This window comes from Pelecanus crispus, chromosome 13 (assembly GCF_030463565.1).
Source record: "Pelecanus crispus isolate bPelCri1 chromosome 13, bPelCri1.pri, whole genome shotgun sequence".
Taxonomy (NCBI): Eukaryota; Metazoa; Chordata; class Aves; order Pelecaniformes; family Pelecanidae; genus Pelecanus; species Pelecanus crispus.
The window spans coordinates 13717484-13735520 of NC_134655.1; the positions used below are offsets into that span (position 1 = coordinate 13717484).

The following is an 18037-nucleotide window of genomic DNA, read 5'->3' on the forward strand; positions in this document are numbered from 1 at the left end:
GGGCGAGCTCGGCAGAGTCCCGCTCACCTGCAGGCCGGTGGGGGGCGGCGGCGCCCCCGGCAGCAGCCCCGGAGCCGCCCGGCCCGCACACAAAGCCGCGCAGGCACCGCCGGCGGGACGCCGCCGCCCCGCCCCCCCCGCCGCGCCGACCAATCGGCGGCCGCACCTCCCCCCGGGCCCCGCCCCGCGCCAATCGGCGCCTCGCCGGCGGCCCCCCCGCCCCGGCCTCCCGGCCCGCCCGATCCGCGCGCCAGCCACCGCCCCGCCCCCCTCATCTGCATGCGACGCCCCGCCCCCGGCCCGTTCCCGGCCCCGCCCCCGTTCCCGGCTCCCGGCGGCCGTACCTTCGGGCCGGTACTGCGCGACGATGGTCACCGTCTGCCCCGCCCGCTTCAGCGCCGCCGCCGCCTGCTCGTGGGTGGCGTTGCGGAGGTTCACCCCGTTCACCTGCCGGGACAGAGCGGCTCCGCTGGACCGGACCGAGCGGGGCTCGCACCGACCGGGCCTGCCCTGCGCGCCGGCCCTCGGCACCGCTGCCCCCGCCCCTGCACCGGTACCCGCGGTACCCACACTCCGTGCCTCGTCACCCAGCCCCTGTGCCCCCAGTACCCGCCCCCCCCCCCGACATCTCCAGTACTGGCATCCCCGGTAGCCGCCCCCCGCCGGCCCGGGCATCGGGGGTGCCCTCCGCCGGCAGGCGCGGGAGGAGCCGGCCAGCCCCTGCTCCGCCGCAGGGCAGATCCCGGGCAGGCCGCTGCTCCGATTCTACGCACCCAGGGGCCGTGTCCACACAGGCACTGGGGACAGACCCTACCGCGCTCTGTCCCGGGTGACAAGGGACGGGTGTCCTGCGGGCGCCCGCCAGGGGTTTGGGAGGCCGTGGAGGGGCAGCGGGCAGCCCCGCCGACTCACCGAGAGGATGCGGTCTCCCCTCCGCAGCTCCCCGCTGAGGTCGGCAGGGCCTCCGGCCAGGATGAAAGACACGAAGATCCCCTCGCCATCTTCCCCCCCGACGATGTTGAAGCCCAGGCCGGTGGAGCCTTTGTGCAGGATGATTTTCCGGGGCTCCCTGGAAGGACAGACACGGGACAGGGACACATCAGGGTGAGAAGCAGCAAAGGTGGTGACAGGGTCGGCCATGCTGGGGCTTCCTGGCACACCGGCGGGGCTGGAGTCACCCTGACTGTGACCCGGCATGACTCAGCCTAAGGCACCGAGGAGGCTGATAAACTGGGAGAGGTGCGGGCAGTTGCACAAGTGACATGAGACACAGCATGGACGGAGACAAAGCATCCGCCGTGAAATCACTCACAGAAACATCAGATGGCGAGGCAGCATCGGATGCTGCAAGCCTGGGCATCGAGGATGGTGCGGCCGTGCCGGGAGAGGGGGGATCAAGCCCCTCCGCACCCATGCAGCACGGCAAGCATGCCTGCAAACCCCATGCACCCCCATGCCACAGGCCCTGCGTGGCCCAACAGAAGTCCTAAATTTTTCAGTGATGACTTAATTCTTTCACAGCTCACACAATAGGCAGGCAAAGGCAGAAAGACTGCCTGGCATCACAAAAATCCTGCATCCATTTTTGGCTGGGAAAAAGAACCCAAGTCTGATGGGAACAACGGCAGCTCTCAGCTCAAGCACTGGATTAAAATAAGAAGGAATAAATGATGCTAGACAATTAGCACAGGCTAGTGGTGATTGTCAGCCAACATGACACTGAGGACCATCAGCGCATCCACTGCGGTGACTGGCTGGATCCTGGCTGCTCCAGCAGGTACCACAAGGACCGAGGACCTGCCAGTGAGCTCAGCAGCCTGATCAACCCCGCACCTGCTGCGGAGCAGAAGGAGATCTCTGGGACACGGTAGGAGAGATGCTGGAGCCCCAGGCATGGCACTGGCTCAGGGCACCCACAGTGGATCCTAAAATACCGGCAGACTTGGCAATGCTAAGGGGACTGTGGGGCACTGGGGGGGGAGGGGGGGGCTGGCCCAGCCGGCCCCCCCAGCTGCCGGTGACAGCTGGGGAAGGAGCTGGCCTCAAGGTGGCACAAGCGGAGGGGAGACCCAGGGGAATAAAGTTTGGCGGAGCAGGCAGCACGAAGCCAGCCTGCTCCAGGCCACTCTTGCAAGAAAACATCTTTTTCAGCCCCCTGGGCCAGGCTGGAGTATCACTGCCGTCACCTGGGCAGTTGGGGAAGATTTTGGTGCTTTCACGATGGCAGGTGGCAGGATTTACCTCCAGGGACATGTGCCAGCACTGCAGGAAAAGTCTCCCACCATCCTTCCCCGAGGCTGAATCCTGATGGGCTGAATGTCACTTAGCTCCAGGCAACCACCTTATAAGGAGCAATAGGAGCAGCAGATGGACAGAGAGAAATGCAGGACGCCTTGCAAGAAGGTCTTGGTGGGCTCCTGCCCTGCCCAGACCGTGGGCTCAGCACAGACTGACCCTCCTAGCTCTCCCAGCCGCTCCTCTCCCCGTCCCCACACTTCCCACCAGGCACAGCAGCATCCCGGTCCCCTACCTCTGGTAACACTTGCTCCTGTGGCCTCGCTGCTGCCTGGAAGGGGACAGGGATGGCTGTCCCCTGTAGGACATGGACGATGAGACATTGACGGTGAACATTGTGGCGTGGCAGGCTCTACTGGCGGCGCCGACCAGGAGGCACGAGGGGCAGGAATGTTCTGAATGCTCCACGCCACAGCTGCCCCGTGCTGCCTGTCTCTGCCTCTCTCCGGCTGCGGGGCCCGCAGCTTCCCCGACCCACACACAGAGTTTTTTATGGAAGCGCTGAAAGGATGAAGCCTTTGCTCTGCTAGACCCTCCAGACTTAACTCCTTCCTGCCCCTGCAGGCACAGACAGCATGGCCCTGACTGGGGGGAGCACCCAAGTGAGGACAAATTCACAGCCTGGCTCCCCATGCCTGCAGCTCCACAAACACCATGCATCACCACAGGCAGCCCCTTGCCTTCAAACGCAGAGGTAAAGCAGGGCTGTAACTCCAGCTACACATTTCTGATGGAGCAGAGACTGGACCTACCTTGTGGCCTCCAGAAAATACCTGCTTTACCCTTATGGCCTCTGGATGCGTTTGAGCTCTGAGCTAAGCAGGGCTCAGGACTCGTCTGGACTGTAGTGTGGGGCTGAGATGCACCAGGACCAGGAGGAGACCAGGGAAACACCATGTAAGTGCCATTGGGGTCAAAAGAGGCTCAACCCCAAGTCCTCAGGATGCCACCAGTCCACCAGTGCTTGGCTTGGGGGTAGTTGTGAGGGGGCAGGGAGGGCTGCAGCCATCAGTCCCTCTGCAGCAAAGCTATGCCTGGGGCTAGAGCTCTCCCAGGGGAAGAAATAGGTCTGATTTCTGGGTCTGTAAACCCTGCCTCCAGCCAGCTGATGAACTTGCTCTTCCCCTTGGGTGTTGCTGCTGCCCAAGCAGAGTGTGGGAACCACCACCCCAGCTTGGCCTGGTGGGAAGCATCCCCAGCACCCGTGAGCACTAGACAGTTTGGTGGAAGGTAGACACACTACAGGAACCAAGGAGATGAAATGAAGCCCCAGACAGGTACATCTCAGGTCTCAGTCATGACATGCACTCTCTGCTTCCATCCTCACCCCAGGAGACAGGACATGGATCCTGCAGGCAGATCCCATCCTGGAAGTTGCAGTGTTAACACTGGGATCTCGGCACAGAGTGACTGCGGGGATCCTGTGGGGCAGTGCCGGGTCTGGGTTGCAGTGGTGGAGCTCATTGGAAAACAGATGCTCTGGTCCCCGGCCCTGGGTGCTGCAGGATATGAGGGTCACTGGAGCCACATCCATGTCTAGAGCAGCACTTGTGCCCGCGGGAGGGAAAGAGGCTTGATACTGGATCCAGGCCAGGACCTCTGCTTCTCCTGGGGAACAGCTGGCAGGAGCCTCCTGGGAGACAGCTGCTTTTTCAGGGGAGTTGCTGCCTTTCCACACACCAGTAAGATGCATTTGGACCACGCTGGTCCCAGCGCACAATCTTGGTGATGCAGGAGCCAACAGACCCGCAGTGATGAAGCTGTCTTGGGGGGGTCAGGGATGCACATGAGGTTTTCAGCACTGCCCTGGGATGGATAAGGGAGGCGCTGAGCCCACCACAGGCTGCGAATCTGGCAGGGAGCAGGGAGCTATGGCTGGGGACCTTGTCCGAGTGGAGCCAGGCTGTCTGCAGCGGGGCCCTCTGCAAGGCAGCACCATCCTCTCGCGGCCACCGGCACATGCTGCACCAGGGCCACTGCCAAGCCTGCGCTGAGCCACTGCTGAGCCATCGCCGTGCCATTGCCACTGGGCAGGGTCCAGCCCGGGCTGGGCTGCTCTCTCCGCTTTCTGGCCAGCAAATAAGGACGTCGGCGCATGTAGGAAGGGACGCCCTAGTGGGACTGGGGTCCCTGGCGAGAGACAGATGGTGCAGTTTCCGAGTGCTGGGACTCAGTCCCTTCTGTGGTGCAATGCAATGGCAGAAAGCACTGCTCCTGCATGTGGCACCATCCCTGACAGCACAGGAGTTGCTACACCCGCCGAGGATGCAGTGCTGGGGACAGGCTGTAGAACTGGCATTGCTGGTGCCGACACCAGGTGGGAGAGATGGGGCATGGGTGGAGGCCAGTGCTGCACAGGTCACAGAGCACAGAGACACCTGTCCATGGATGAGCACCAAGAAGCGAGAAATCCCCATGACAAAGGTGAGTGCAGCCACTCTCTGGGAGGACAGCGGACCTGATGCCAGATGGCAAGTCAGGGTCTCCTGCTCCGGCATCCACCAGCGCCCCGCAGAATGGGACAATCCCAGCCGAGGCTACAGCATCTTCTAGTGGAAACGCAACCCCAAAACCTGCCTGTGACCTCGCTCCTAACTGCAAAGCCAGCCCTAAGCCTAACCCGAATGTCAGTCCTAAGAATATAGTCTGAGCCCTACAGCCCTGGCCCTGGGGATACCAAACCTGAGCAAAGTCAGCACTGGCCCCGAGGCTGTTGCAAGCAGAGGGAAAGCTGTGAGCCCGGGCAAACAGAGCAGGACCAGCCAGGCCTCACTCTCCCATCCTCAGCATGAGGCTTTGGAGGAGTTTTATATTGTGTTTAGGCTCAGAGCAATGTCTCCTTTGTGCTCATCTTTATTTCCTGGATTCAGGAAACAAACCTGCTTGTGCAGTGTAAATTATGCTAGTGGGGAAAAGGGGGCCATGCCAGGGCTGTTCAGGAGGGCTGTCAAGCCCGGGACTGGCAGCCGGTGAAATGGCACCCAGCTGCAGGCAGTTTGGGCTGCCAGGCTCGGGGAGCACAGGAGGAGGAGCCCTACCTGTACCCAGAGCTGTGCCCCACCAGCCCCTCACCCCCAGCACAGCTCCTCTTGGGGACAGCCTGCTCACAGCCTGGGAGCCTGAGGCGCTGCCGGCACCGGATGGCACCGTAAGGGCAGGGAACATCTTGTATTTCAGGTATTGTAAAATAAATAAGAGAATGAAGCTGAAATGCAGATGTGTAAGGCTTGGGGAGGAGCAGGAGGGGGAATGGGGAAGTGGGGGGATGCAGCGAGCCAGGGAGCGACACAGCAGGGCTGGTCTCAGGGGGGTGAACATGGAGCTCACTGTGGGGGCCCCAAGCTTTGCACCATGCACCCACAAACAGGCTTTCAGCTGAGGCTCTGCACCGGCAGCGGGGATGAGGGCAAGCAGCCAGGGAGGGAAAGAGTGTGGTGGTTTGACCTGGCATCCAGCCAGGGTCAAACCACCACAGAGAGGGAAGCAGAAAGAGCAGGGATTAGGGATGCTCATGCCCAGTACTCACCTGGTGAAGTCCTCGTCCCCGATCATGTGCCGAGGGATGGGTGAGTACCGGGATGGAGTCACCTGGGGAGGGACGGGGTAGGCAGGCTTGCCCTCAACACTGCCCAGGTAGCCCATACTGGAGTTATGGCTTATGTGGTTGTCAGCCAAAGCTGAGAAGGCTGCAGGGGAGGAGAAGGGCATCAGGAGCAGAAACCCATCTGCAACACGGACGTGGAGACCAGCCCAGTGTTGCCCACCGCCCCAGCACACTCCATCCCCCCTAGCCCTGTGGTGCTTGGGCTGCCATGCCAGTGGCCGGCGGCGTACGTACTGCTGGCGTAGTCGGGGGGCGCGTACATGTCGTTGAGGTGGATGTTGCCGGGCTTGGCCACTTTCAGGTACACCATGTCGGAGGTGTTCTTCAGGGCGGCTACCGCCTCCTCGTGCCGCACATCCTGCAGGTTTGTGTTATTCACCTGCCAGAGGGAAGGGGCTGGGTGACACGGCTGCTGGCAGGAGGGCAGGGGCCAATGCAGCCCTGTGGGAGTGGAGCGGTTTCCCTCAGGGTAGCTGCTGCCGTAGGTCCGGAGACAGGGTCCCATCTCCATGGGTTTGGCCCTCCCGCCTGCAGCCAGTGCTGCGCCTGCCCCTCTTACAGCACCGTCTCAGTGGGGACCCCAGGGAAGGGGTGCGGGACTGCCAGCGGGACGGGTGCTGGGGTTCAGGATCAGCACCGTGGCACGGTGGAGACTGCCCAGCTTTGCCTCGTGGCTGGCTGCAGGCATGGGGCTTACCGCAAGCAGCCGGTCCCCGATCTGCAGGCGCCCGTCCTTCTGGGCAGCGCCTCCCTCGATGATCTTTGTGATGTAGATGCTGTTGTCCCCGGGGATGTGCTGGTTCCCAATGCCCCCTGCGATGCTGAAACCCAGGCCTGATTGGGAGTGAGAAGGCAGGTGAGGGGTGAGGGACAGACAGATGGACGGAGCCCTGGGCTGGCACCACAGCCCCTCCGCCTCACTGGGCTTCCCACCCTGCCCCAAACCTGGCAGGCAATGGGCCACCCTGCTGCTGTGCAGGGACAGCCCAACCACCGAGCACTGCACTGTGGGGCTGTCCCACACCCTGTGCCCCATAGCATCCCACGCTGCTGGGCCACCCTGCAGCATCCCACACCGTGGCAGTGCCACCTTGCATCCCACACCCTCCATGACGCTGCCTGGCACCCATGGCATCCCACACTGAGGGGTCACCCCACATTGTCTGTGGGGCAGCGGGGCACCCCGGTTCTGCGAGCAGAGTGAGGGGTTCACCTTTGGGGCCCTTCATGAGGTTGACTTCCATGATGGTCTCTGGTGGGGGCTGCCGGCGGCGTACCACGAGCCGCACCACGGGGCCCGCTTCCTTAAGGGCCTCCACGGCTTTGCTGTGCACCACCTCAGAGACGTCCACGTCATTCACCCGCAGCACGCAGTCGTTCACCCTGCGGGCACAGGGTGGTCCTGAGCTCCCCTGGGGAACTGCCAGCCCATGCCACCCTCCTCTGAACACTTCTGCCACCCTCTTCTGGCTGCGCAGACCCTTGTGCGAAGGAGAGCTGCTCAAGCTGGCCAGATCCTGCCCTGCCAGGGTGAGAGCGGGGTCCCTCCTGAAGGGGGAAGGCAGTGGGGCTGGTCCACATGGTGCGACCCAGGTGGAGATGGGAGATGAGGGGAAAGGCTGGATCCTGCCCTGGGCTGCAGGGGGAAGGATGGGAGCTGGAGCCTGGCACAGGGAGGGGAGGAGAGGTGGCTGCAGATAGGAGGCTGGTGGCAGGGGACCGCAGGCATCGCTGCATTGAGGGGACGTGGCTGTGGGGAAGGGACCGGGAGGTACTGGGGACCATGGCAGGGGAGAGGGCAGGAGCTGCCTAGAGGGTCCCTCGGGAGATCCCAGGTGACACCCTGATGGAGCTGCTCCTCAGGCCCTGTACACTCACCCCAGACGGCCGTCCATGGCTGCCGCTCCCCCGGGGATGATTTTGGTGATGAAGATACCCGGGTCATCTGGAACGTGGGGGTTGTCGATTCCTCCTGCTATGCTGAAGCCAAGGCCAGAGTTACCCTGTGGGAAATCAAACACCGCGTCTTTCCCCCGTGGGCAACCGCTTGCTGCCAGCCCTCCCGAAGCAGTTCCCCGCCAGCCGTGGCTGCCTGGGGCGTGGAAGCCCTTACAACATCTGTTGCGCCCCAGGGTACCCTGCTCAGGGGGCAGAGGGCTTTGCGGCCGGAGGGGAGGCTGGCGCTCATCAGCCGAGGCGCTCGGTGCAGCAGCACAGAGCACCGAACAGATGGAGCGGGAGAGTGGGAGCCGCCGAGGACCTCCCTCGCCGCCGCGTCTCCGTTGAGAGTCTCTGAGGCAGGCAGTGAGCTGGGGGAAGAGGGGGTGGTCCTTGGCGGAGAAAACCTCCCCTTGCTGGCTGCTCCCCAGGAGGAGACACCGATGCTGCAGCCCACATGGAGCAGCGGGGCTTGTGCCAGTCACCAGCATCCCACCCCTGCCCCCCTGCACCCTGGGATGCAGTTCTGGCATGGAGCCAACCCAGGGACCAGCAGTGCTGATGCCAAAATTTGCAGGACTGGGTGGAGGGGGCTGTCAGGATGGAGTGGGATCTCCAGTTCTGCCTCCTCTTCCTCCCAGATATGCTTGGGGCATCACTTTGTCCTGCTGAAGTCTGCCCAGTGGGAATGCAGGGGCCCTGCCGCGTCTCCAGCCCCATCCCGGCAGCATCCCAGGATGAGTGGCCATGGCCTTGTACTGCCTCTCCGGCTTACAGGATCCCTATTAGTGACACACTCACAGGCGTTGCTTACAGCTCTGTGCTTGATGCAAGTGGACAATTCCTGCTTTTTCTGCTCTGCTTTGAAAATCAGATGGCTCCTCGCCTTGTTTTGTCATGCGGAAGAGCTGACACTTAGTCACATCCTATCGTGCCCACCTCTCATACACAAACAGACTCGGGCCAAGCACTCTCCCGGCTGCCCACAGCCCCAGTGCTCAGCATAAGGCGATGGGGAGCTCTGCCCTTCTGGGGGACCTGTGGCCAGGAGGGCCACACCAGAGCTCAGGCTCCCTGGGATCATCTAGCACCAGCAGCTGGCTGGGGTTTGCGCTTCTCCCCAGCAATCCGGGCTCAGCATCAGCAACGCAGAGGTCTCTGCTCTGACTTATGCCACTTATGACACAGCACATGGCATCTCCGGGAGCCACCAATGCCCCTCACTACAAAACGCTCCTGGATGCTCTCCTGCCAGTTGGGATTTGGCCGGCACACGATGAGGAGGCACTCAACAGTGAGAGGTCTGAGGCTGCTCTCCTTCCTCTAAGCTGGATTCTGGTTACCCTGTGCCCAGCTCAAAAACGCTGCTTACTGTCACTGGAGAGCCAGCCGGGCCCCAGCAAGGCAGGTAAGACTGTGCAAAATGGTCTCCAGCCATTCGTTGTGCCTGTCTATGGAAGGGTGCGCTCCAATGCTAGCTACAAAACCTGGAAATGATCCAGGAGGTGTTTATTTTTATTTTGATAAACCTTGAAATGGAGTTCAAAGGATTTCTTAGCTGGCATCGGGGTTGATGTAGACATGGGGGCAGCTCCTGCTGCAGACACATGTGGTGGGTAAACCCAAAGCCACGTTGCTCTGCAGACGGCGTTTCTTCAGTTATTGCCCCCAAAACGCTGCTGCATTTGCCCTTGTCTTTACAACAAGGACAAGGATTAATAACAGTGACAGACCAGCAATTTTGGGGTACACTGAGGTGAGCTCTGGGAGCCAAACACCCCAGCAAGGGGACAGCCTCACCTGCAGGCAGCAGGGTGCTCCTCCTGCGGTAAGATGGGGCTGTTGGATCACACTGGGGACCAGGTGAAGGGGAAGGACCTGGGTATGGTCCATGCTGGCCCTGGCTGCTAAGCACTGAAATTCCCTTATGGTTCCTTGCTGCTGGAGAGGGAATCGCTGCCTGGGGCTTTGAAATGGGGGCAGTAACAAGTGCTGCCTCTCCATGTGACCCTGCCAGCTCCCTCCTTCTCCCACTGTGGGCTGAGGACAGAAGAAGCTCTGAAGAACCCCTGAAAACAAGGCTTTTGTCTCTAAACTGGGCCTGGAGTGAGAAGGCTCAGCCCAGAAAGGAAGTATCTCCTGGGCTGGTTTCGTCAGGCACGCCGGGGAAGCGGTGGGTGAGGCGGCAGCCCCAGATAACCTTCCGTCCACCCACCTCCGTGATGCAGAGCCAAGGGGAGGAGGGAGATGACTAAAGGCAGAGAGGAACAGAATAATGAGCGATGCGTCTTCCCCTGCGATGCTGGCCACGCAGCAAGGCCGAGCCACCTGGCACGGCAGCGAGGAAGAGGCAAGGTGCGCTGTGGAGCGCCACGGGCAGCCTCCTGCCCCGGCCGTCCCCACTTGGCAGGGCTGTGCCCACCTCTTGGAGCAAACCCTGGGCCAGCTTTCCCTGCTCCCTCTCTGCCCCTCCATCCCTGCCGCTGCCTGGGCACCAGGGGAAAGCCCTCCCTGCCCTGCGTGGTGCTGGCTCGCCCCTGGATAAGCCCCATCTGCAGGGGGAGCTAATTTTAGCCATAGCCTGTGTGGTGCACGCCATCAGCTCTGTGTTGCCAACAGACAAGAAAAGGCTTGAGAAGAAACTCTCCCTGTTGCGGTCCAGTTTACTAGAAAACCTGTCCTTGCCGCTTAGCATCCCTGGGCTGTGTACCCTGGAGCGACGGGGAGTCTGGTGGTGGGGAGGCATTGGTCCCGCATGCCCGGCTGTGGGGTGCGCCCGCCCGCGCGCCTGCATGAGCAGAGCTCCCTGCGCACCTCCATTTTCCGGCAAAGGCGGTGACAAAGAGCCTCCCCCCCCAGCTCTGTGCTGGCGGGTTTGTGGGGGTGAGGGTGTGAATGAGGGAGGCGAGGGAGAAGCCTTCCTCCCTCCCTTCTGGAGGGGTCTGCGGGGGGTGGGAGCAGCAAGCCCACCTCTCCCCGCGCTGCGGGGGCCATGCAGGGAAGGCAAGCACAACACCCCCAAAAGCCTCTGGAGAGAGCGGGGAGTGGAGACCGACCTCTCCCATCAGCTGGCACAGGGATGCAGGGGGTGCCGGCTGCGCTGGTGGGAGGGCGAGTGGGAAGAGGCAGCAAAGGCTGCCGGCGGGCGAGTAAATAGCACTTACCCTTTCCAAGACGATCTCCTCATATTTGAACATCCCATCACTGCCATTCACCTGGGGAGAGGGAGACAGCTCGTTACAGCTCTGTGCCGGTCCTGGGGGGATTTGCTTTTCCCCTCTGAGAGCTGAATATAGAGAACCCAACCTAAAAGCTGTGCCATCACTACTGAAAAAACCTTAAACGCAATCGCTCAAGTCTGCCCTGGAATTAAACCATGCGCTGCTTTTCTTTCTGGGCATGAGCCAAAGCCCACTGACTTTAATGCACTTCAGTGCAAAGCCTTTATTCTCCCGGCTCATTTCTCCAGCCATGAAAAGGAACACAAGTGAAGGCACAAAAAGAAATAATGCCTTTGTTACACAGCATGTAATTAACCTCGGGAATTCACTGCTGCAGGAAGGAAAGGGGGTTGGTCCATTTAAAGGAAAAAAAATAATGTCTGTACAAAGTAACATAATAAATACCTTTAGCAGCTTATATCTTTTAAATCTTTTAGTAGCATGACTGTGTTAACGGGGAATTCAGAATAATTTATTCTACCAAATTCGTTGGGTGCAAAGGAAACGAGGTGTGAGTGTGGGGCACAGTAAGAGGGGAAAACATTGTGATGCCCTTATATAAAAAAATGGTGTAGTCTGTCTCAATGCTGTACACCATACTGACCCCCACGCTTAAAAATCTCCCATACCCAGAGTGCCAAAGCAGGGCTCTGGGAAACGTAATGGCTTGAAACAAAAGAGATGCAACTGTAGGCTCTAAAATAAGAAATGGTAAATGTACAGGTCAAAAACTTCCAATTTCCCCATAAGCAAAAATGCACAGGAAAATAAAGCAGCAGTTTCACTCCAGGTCATCAGGATCAAGCCATAAACAGCTGCTGAGGTCTAAAATTTTGCGGGACTTGCAAAGCAATTGGCTATTGGAACATCCAGAGCTGTTACACTCAAAACAGCAACGGTTTTGGAGGGGACTGGACTCAAACTCACAATTTGAGTCACTCTGGGAAACAAGGGATGGGACGCAGGCTGGTCTGCACGGCACGGCAGAGGCAGCGGGACCCAGGGCTCAGCAGGGAAATGCCTCTCCCATTGTGCAGCCCTGCCTGCCTGTGGCCCCTGGACAATGCGCATGTGGATTTTACACCCACCATTAATTGATGGCTTGTAGATTGTATAGAGCCACTTTCTGTACATGCTCTGTATCCCAAACTGGAGCTGCTGTGGCTTTGTTTGGACACAGGTCCCCTTATCCGGCGCCAGCACCAGTTGTGTCCAGCTTGCCCAGCTCCCTGCGATCCGCCCCCGTGGAGGCACAGCCCGGCCATCCTCCAAAACCTCACAGTGCTGGGTTGTTAGATGGAGGGGACAGCAAACATCATTTATGCTAAAGCCATCATCTGACACCACAGAAGGAAACTCAGTGAGGCAGCTGTGAGACCCTATTATAAATAGGTAGGAAGAGGAAACAGGAGTTTTTCTAGGTGGGAATAATCACATGCCCAGGTGGAAGAGCAGTTCTGCATGTCAGGATCTGGGATGGGACTGTGCCACATGCACCCCCATCCCCTGCCTGGTTCAGCCCTGGTGAGGCCAAAGCAATCCCACACCCTGTTGTGGGTACTGCGCTTCGAGAACGATGGTTGGGGAGAGTCTGGAGCAGAGAGACGGGATGGGGGCTGCAGGGAACAGGGGCTGAGAGGGTTGCCCCTTCTCAGATGTGCTCTGTGCCTGGCGCCTCTCAGCCATGGGAAGATTTCAGGGCACGGTTCAGGGTCAGGACATCCAGATGCTCCAATATTAGGATGCTCTGATCCTCCCAGCACATTGGGAAAGGCTTTGGTCAGCTCTTGAACAGGATCCCTCCACAGAAAAGCACTGGTAGTGGTGGGATTAACCCGCAGCAGGATCCCCGACAGTCTCAGAGGGACAGGGACGTGTGGCCAGTGCCACCTCCTGCCACAGCACTGCCCTGGGCCATGCTCCCGCGGGCGGCGGGGCATCGCTTCCCTTGCCACAGGTTGCCTTTCTCTCCTTGCATCCTACCGTACTGACTAATCCTGAGTGGAGCCGGCTCGCTGGCCTGCGCCGCCCTCACAGCCTCCCTCGCCACAGCCTCCAGGCTCATCGCATCTCTGCAGTTGGTAGCCCGGCGCGTGGGGCGCGGCGTCGCCTCTCCCCGGCTTTCCAGCAACTCGTATTCCTGGCACCCTTCGCTACTACACACATTGTCCTCTCTGCTTTGGCATTCAACACAGTTGCCACACAGCCAGCCATATGCACACCCACGGCCGCAGAGGAACAGCACATACATACCTACAGGATGGGGATGTGCAGAAAACTTTGACAATCTGTGAGCCGTGGAGAGAGCCAGCAGCACGCGAGCCCCGCCAAGCGAGCGGCTGCTGCCGGCAAGCACCCGGAGCGCAGAGACAACCCGGCATGCAACCCCATCAGGCACCCCGCTTCCAGGCAGGTGAATTTGGGGTATCCCCGCTCACCAAATCTCGGGGCTGCCAATGATGAGTGGTGTTTTGCATCGGTCCCTGAAAGCAATGGGTGTTGTTGCTTGCCTGGTGCCATGCATGCTGGGAGCAGCTTGCTCCAGCCAGGCACGCCAGGGTCAGCCAGGCCTGACCATGAAGTTTTAGATCTGTTTATATTTCCAAAATCCATGCAACAGAACACCAGTTAATTGCAAAAGGAAGCCAAATGGAGAACTTAATATATACCACGTAACCAAGGGAACGAGCCAACAAAGCAAACGTTCCAGCGTCAAAAAACTGAATACCAGTCACTCACTGACGGCAAAACCTCGCCGCGGCACCCACCGGAGCTGCTGTGACCTGGCTGTGCCGCAGGCTGTTCCCCCTCTTCACCAGTGCGCTCCTCCCCAGCTCCTGTTCGGGGCCGTCTCAGCGCCACCGGCTCAGTGGGGAGATGCCTGGCTTCATCGCCCCGGGGCAGGGACAGCACACCCCACTCTGCTCCCATCTCCCCATGTAACACCTGCAGAGCTGACAGGGGTGTTGGGGGCTAATTAGCCGTTCCCAGCGTATCCTGATCCTAAGCACAATCTGATTTCTCATGGAAAAGAGTAAGGGTTTTTTTTTTTTCCAAGCCCTTCCCAAGCAGCAAGCCCACCTGAGGGCTCAGGAAGAAGCTCCCTTCGCTGGCCTTCGCTTCCCTTTCATGTTTTGAGCAGCAGGGAAATAGTTAGTGATGATGACATTTAAATCATCAACAGAAGGCTGCAGAGTTAACACTCACTTGATAAACAGAAGAGCGCACACCTTCCAGAGCTACTGCAAGCTGTCTGCAGGCTTCGCTGGCCAACACCGCACCAGCGCATGTGGAACGCGCTTTGCAATTTGCTAGAGAGTTAGGATTTTTTTTTTTTAAATAAGAAAAGGAGGCCACATTTAGAAGACTAAGATGGGGTTCCTCAAATCCAACTCAAATAGCCCACCAGGCTGCAAGAAGAAATAACCTGCAGGAAGGATAATACTGCCTGCGGCCACTTTTGGAGCAGGATCTAGCCCATATCTTGTGGTTAGGACGCGATGGGGACAAGCACCGGGACCTGGTGGTGGAGCAGCCATGTACTGACATACTGAAGAGAGCCTGAAGGCTGGAGGGTCAGCCCTCGGCGGTGCCAGTGGGACCTGGGGGTGGAGGGCGCCTGGTGATGCCCCACGCCTGCCCCAGCGAGGGGAAAGGAGAGCAGCCCCGTGCCGGGGCAGCGGGTGCGATGGGCACCTCCCTGCTGGCACGGACATCAGCAGCGCTGGTGAGGGAGAACTGTCCTTACCTGTACATGGCAGGGGACCCAGAGAAAATAGGTCAAGAGCTCCCTCCCTTCACCTCCCCCCATCTGTGCATCCTGCTGCAGCACCGAGACCTACTGACTCGCTGCCAGCTAACCTCTGGCCTCCACCCCCTTGTATGCGTTGCCCACAGTGTTGGCCTTGCGCACAGAGTAAATAAATGCCGTATTTCTGGTCAGCCTTTTGCCAGAGGGCCATGGGGACCAGCCTGCTGGGCTCAGGCAGAGGGAAGGGGTTTGAAGCCTGACAGCCCCAGCATGCAGCTGGGAGGGCTCCACAGCCACACTGTCTGCGGGAACTGGCAGTGGGATGTACCAGCACTTGGGACCAAAGCGTGAGGGTGGCAGTTTCGTTTTGATTTTTTACTTTTTTTCCAGGCTTACAAGCAAATTTTACCCTGCCCAAAGGCACTGGACTGTGGTGGCCATCTCTACAGCCCTCCACCCTGCAGCAACCACAGCTGGGGACCTGGGCAGCAGAGTCAGTGCTGCACAAGGGGGTTACCTCTGCGCTCACTGGTGGCAGAGCCTGGGACTCCCATGGCGCTCACTGGCCGGGATCAGGCCTGGGAAGGAAGCACTTGGCTTCCTCAGACCTGGCTTTTAGAGATCAAGGAGGTGGTGGCACCTCGCTGCTGGGCAGTGGGGCAGCCAGGATATGAAATCCTCAAGGGCTTTGGAGTGACCTTCCCTGCACACTTTTGGACTGCCTGGCAGCAGTTGCCATGCACTCTGGGCAGCAAGAAGTTGTTTCAGCTTCAGAGAGGCAGCTCTGAAACGCAAAGACCCTGCCTGCCATGGGAACTGGACTTCCGATGCTCTGTCTCCCCGCTATGGACCTGCTGAGCAAAATACACAAAGGGGTGAAACCATGAGCAGTGACCTGGAGCTGGCACAGGTGATCCCCCCCGGCATCTGTCCTTACCCTTCAAGGGATGCTTTTAATACAGCAGGAATTTTATAAGGATTTATTTGGGTTTTTACACCCTGGGGGTGCTGCACTCTGCACAAGCTGCAGGGAGCAGAGCTGAGCCCCGGCCCCGGTGGTGAGTGGGACCCAGTGCTGCAGCTCATACCTTACAGTGCTGCTGGTGCCACATGCTCTTGGGGATGGAGGTGGGTGGACAGAGAGACTGAAATGTAGAGCAGACTTCTTGATAAACAGCCGGGGCCAAATTCAGCCCAGCAGCTAGTCCAATGCAATCAATGGAGCTAGAACAGGAAGGAACTAGAATACATCCATCTGTTTATCATTAAGGAAAGCATTGAATAGTTAAATAATTAAAGACTGGAAGATGTGACTTTAACCCTTCCAAATACATACTGTACCAACAGGCTTCAGCTTTTTGGTTTGTAAAAAAACATGCTTCCAGATTTGCTGTTTTGGTGCGCTCTTTTGCAGCAAGCCCCTGGTGTGGCTCCTTTGCTGACCTGGGAAACTGCTGAATGGAAGGTTTTGGGGTGTGTTTGCCCTGGAGCCCGAGGAGCCCGGCACCCTGGAGAAGGAAAGGATGGAGCAGGGCTCATTTCTGTGCCGGTATGACATGAAGTAGAAGGCAAGAGGGTTTCCAGGCTGGAGGTTGAGAGGAATCAGTCAGGTGTCTCCCCTGCCCCGGGCACAAGCTCCTCCAGGCATCCCACAGGTGGCACATGCCTGGCCAAAGGCTGGTGGTCCCCGCTCTGCCCAGACACAGCCCCTTCCTTTTGACCACCACAGGGCAGTTTGCCCTCCCAGCATGTGCTGCTGGGGTTGGATGGATGGGGTAGGTGACTGCCATCCCCAGGGTGATGCTGGTGCCTGCCAGGGGTGCAGGGCAGCCCCAAAACCCAGCCAAACCCACCCCAGGGGCTACAGAAAGGGAGCTCCCATCTAGCACGGCAAGAAGGAGCTGCAGCCAAGGCCCAGGGAGAAGGTGTGGACAGGGATATGGAACTAAGGAGGTGGAGGGAGAGGGGGCTGGAGGGATATGGTGTTAATCAGACAAAGTGGGGGAGGCAGCCAGGAGGGCAGGAAAGTTGAGTGCAGTGGGAGGAGGTGGCTGCTGGCCCCATGGGCGGGCTCCCTGCTGCTGGCTTCTGCAGGGCTTGGGAGCCTGCCTGGGGTGACAGAGCCTGTCCTTGGCCCTTGGGCTCGCCTCTCGTTGCCCTTGGGCACACAGGCAGGGAGCAGGAACGGGCACAGCAGAAGCCTGGCAAAGGACGCGGCGCTGGTGGCTGCAATGGCGAGCAAGCAAGGGAGAGAGTGTACAAAACAGACGTGAAAGCAGACTTTCTATCCATGAATACCTCACTGCCCTGCCCACAGCACACCCCTTACTCGCCCCAGTCCAACCTTGCGGTGTATCCTTCCCCTCCAGGAGACATCGCCCTTTTTCCATTTCCCTGTAGAACGGCACCAGCTGGGTGAGCGCAGAGAGCAGGCTGCAACACGGCACTGCCCTGCAGTAGGGGTGCCCAGCACTCTGTGAGAAACCTCCAACCCCACAAACACCCTGCCATGACATGCGTTTGAAGAAGGAAACCTTTGGGGAGAGCAACTGTCTTCTGCCACGTTCATACAAGGCTGCTGGACCCAGGACCACCATGCTGAAAGAGGCACCATCCTCTCCAAGGCCGGGTGGCTTCAGTTCAGCACCTGAGGCATTATTAAACCATACAGCCAGGGTAGAAGAGGCCTCAGCTGGGCTTCCCTTCCTTTTCATAGCCCTGCTCAACCAGCCCAGCACAGCTCTGGTGCGCACTGACCCCACAACAGTCTATGGGCTGAGATCTGCAGTTCTTTACAAGGAAGGTTCAACCACCAGAAGTCACCTGTAGCCCTCCACCACGACTCCAAAGACAAATCAACCTCAGCTCTGAGTCCTGGTGCCGCTTCATTAATGTGGAAGGCAGCTGAAATTTGCTGTATCAGAAGAAAACCAGGTGCAAAGCACCCAGCCCTGGCAAGCTGTCAGCTGAGCTCCCTTTGGGGAAAAAAAAGGGGAGCACCCCACAAGCACAGAGCCAGTGCTGCAGAAATCCATGCTGGCCACCCTGCTCCCTCCATCCCTCCCAGCAGGAATGATTTGTAAATGTTCTGGGAAAGGATGCAGCAGCATGCAAACCCTCTCTGCAACAAACCGAGGATTATCTTTATACTATGCCAAGAATGCCAAATGCACCGTGGCTGCAAACACTCACAGTCACCAAGCACTGCTCAGCTGCTGGCAGCCTTTG

At 59.2% G+C, this 18037-nt stretch overlaps 1 protein-coding gene across 5 annotated transcripts in view; it reads right to left on the reverse strand.

Annotated features, from left to right (window-relative positions):
* The window catches only part of DLG3 (discs large MAGUK scaffold protein 3), a 77741-nt gene that overhangs the window by 19564 nt on the left and 40140 nt on the right, over positions 1-18037 (reverse strand). For 4 of the 5 annotated variants that reach the window (XM_075720789.1, XM_075720792.1, XM_075720791.1 and 1 more), the window contains 8 exons: positions 11002-11052; positions 7778-7902; positions 7113-7282; positions 6597-6733; positions 6134-6278; positions 5822-5981; positions 913-1069; positions 345-447 (listed from right to left, as the gene is read on the reverse strand). In XM_075720789.1, the coding sequence (XP_075576904.1) occupies positions 345-447; positions 913-1069; positions 5822-5981; positions 6134-6278; positions 6597-6733; positions 7113-7282; positions 7778-7902; positions 11002-11052 (1048 nt within the window). The remainder of the gene's footprint in view (positions 1-344; positions 448-912; positions 1070-5821; positions 5982-6133; positions 6279-6596; positions 6734-7112; positions 7283-7777; positions 7903-11001; positions 11053-18037) is intronic. The other variant, XM_075720793.1, reaches the window with a different exon arrangement.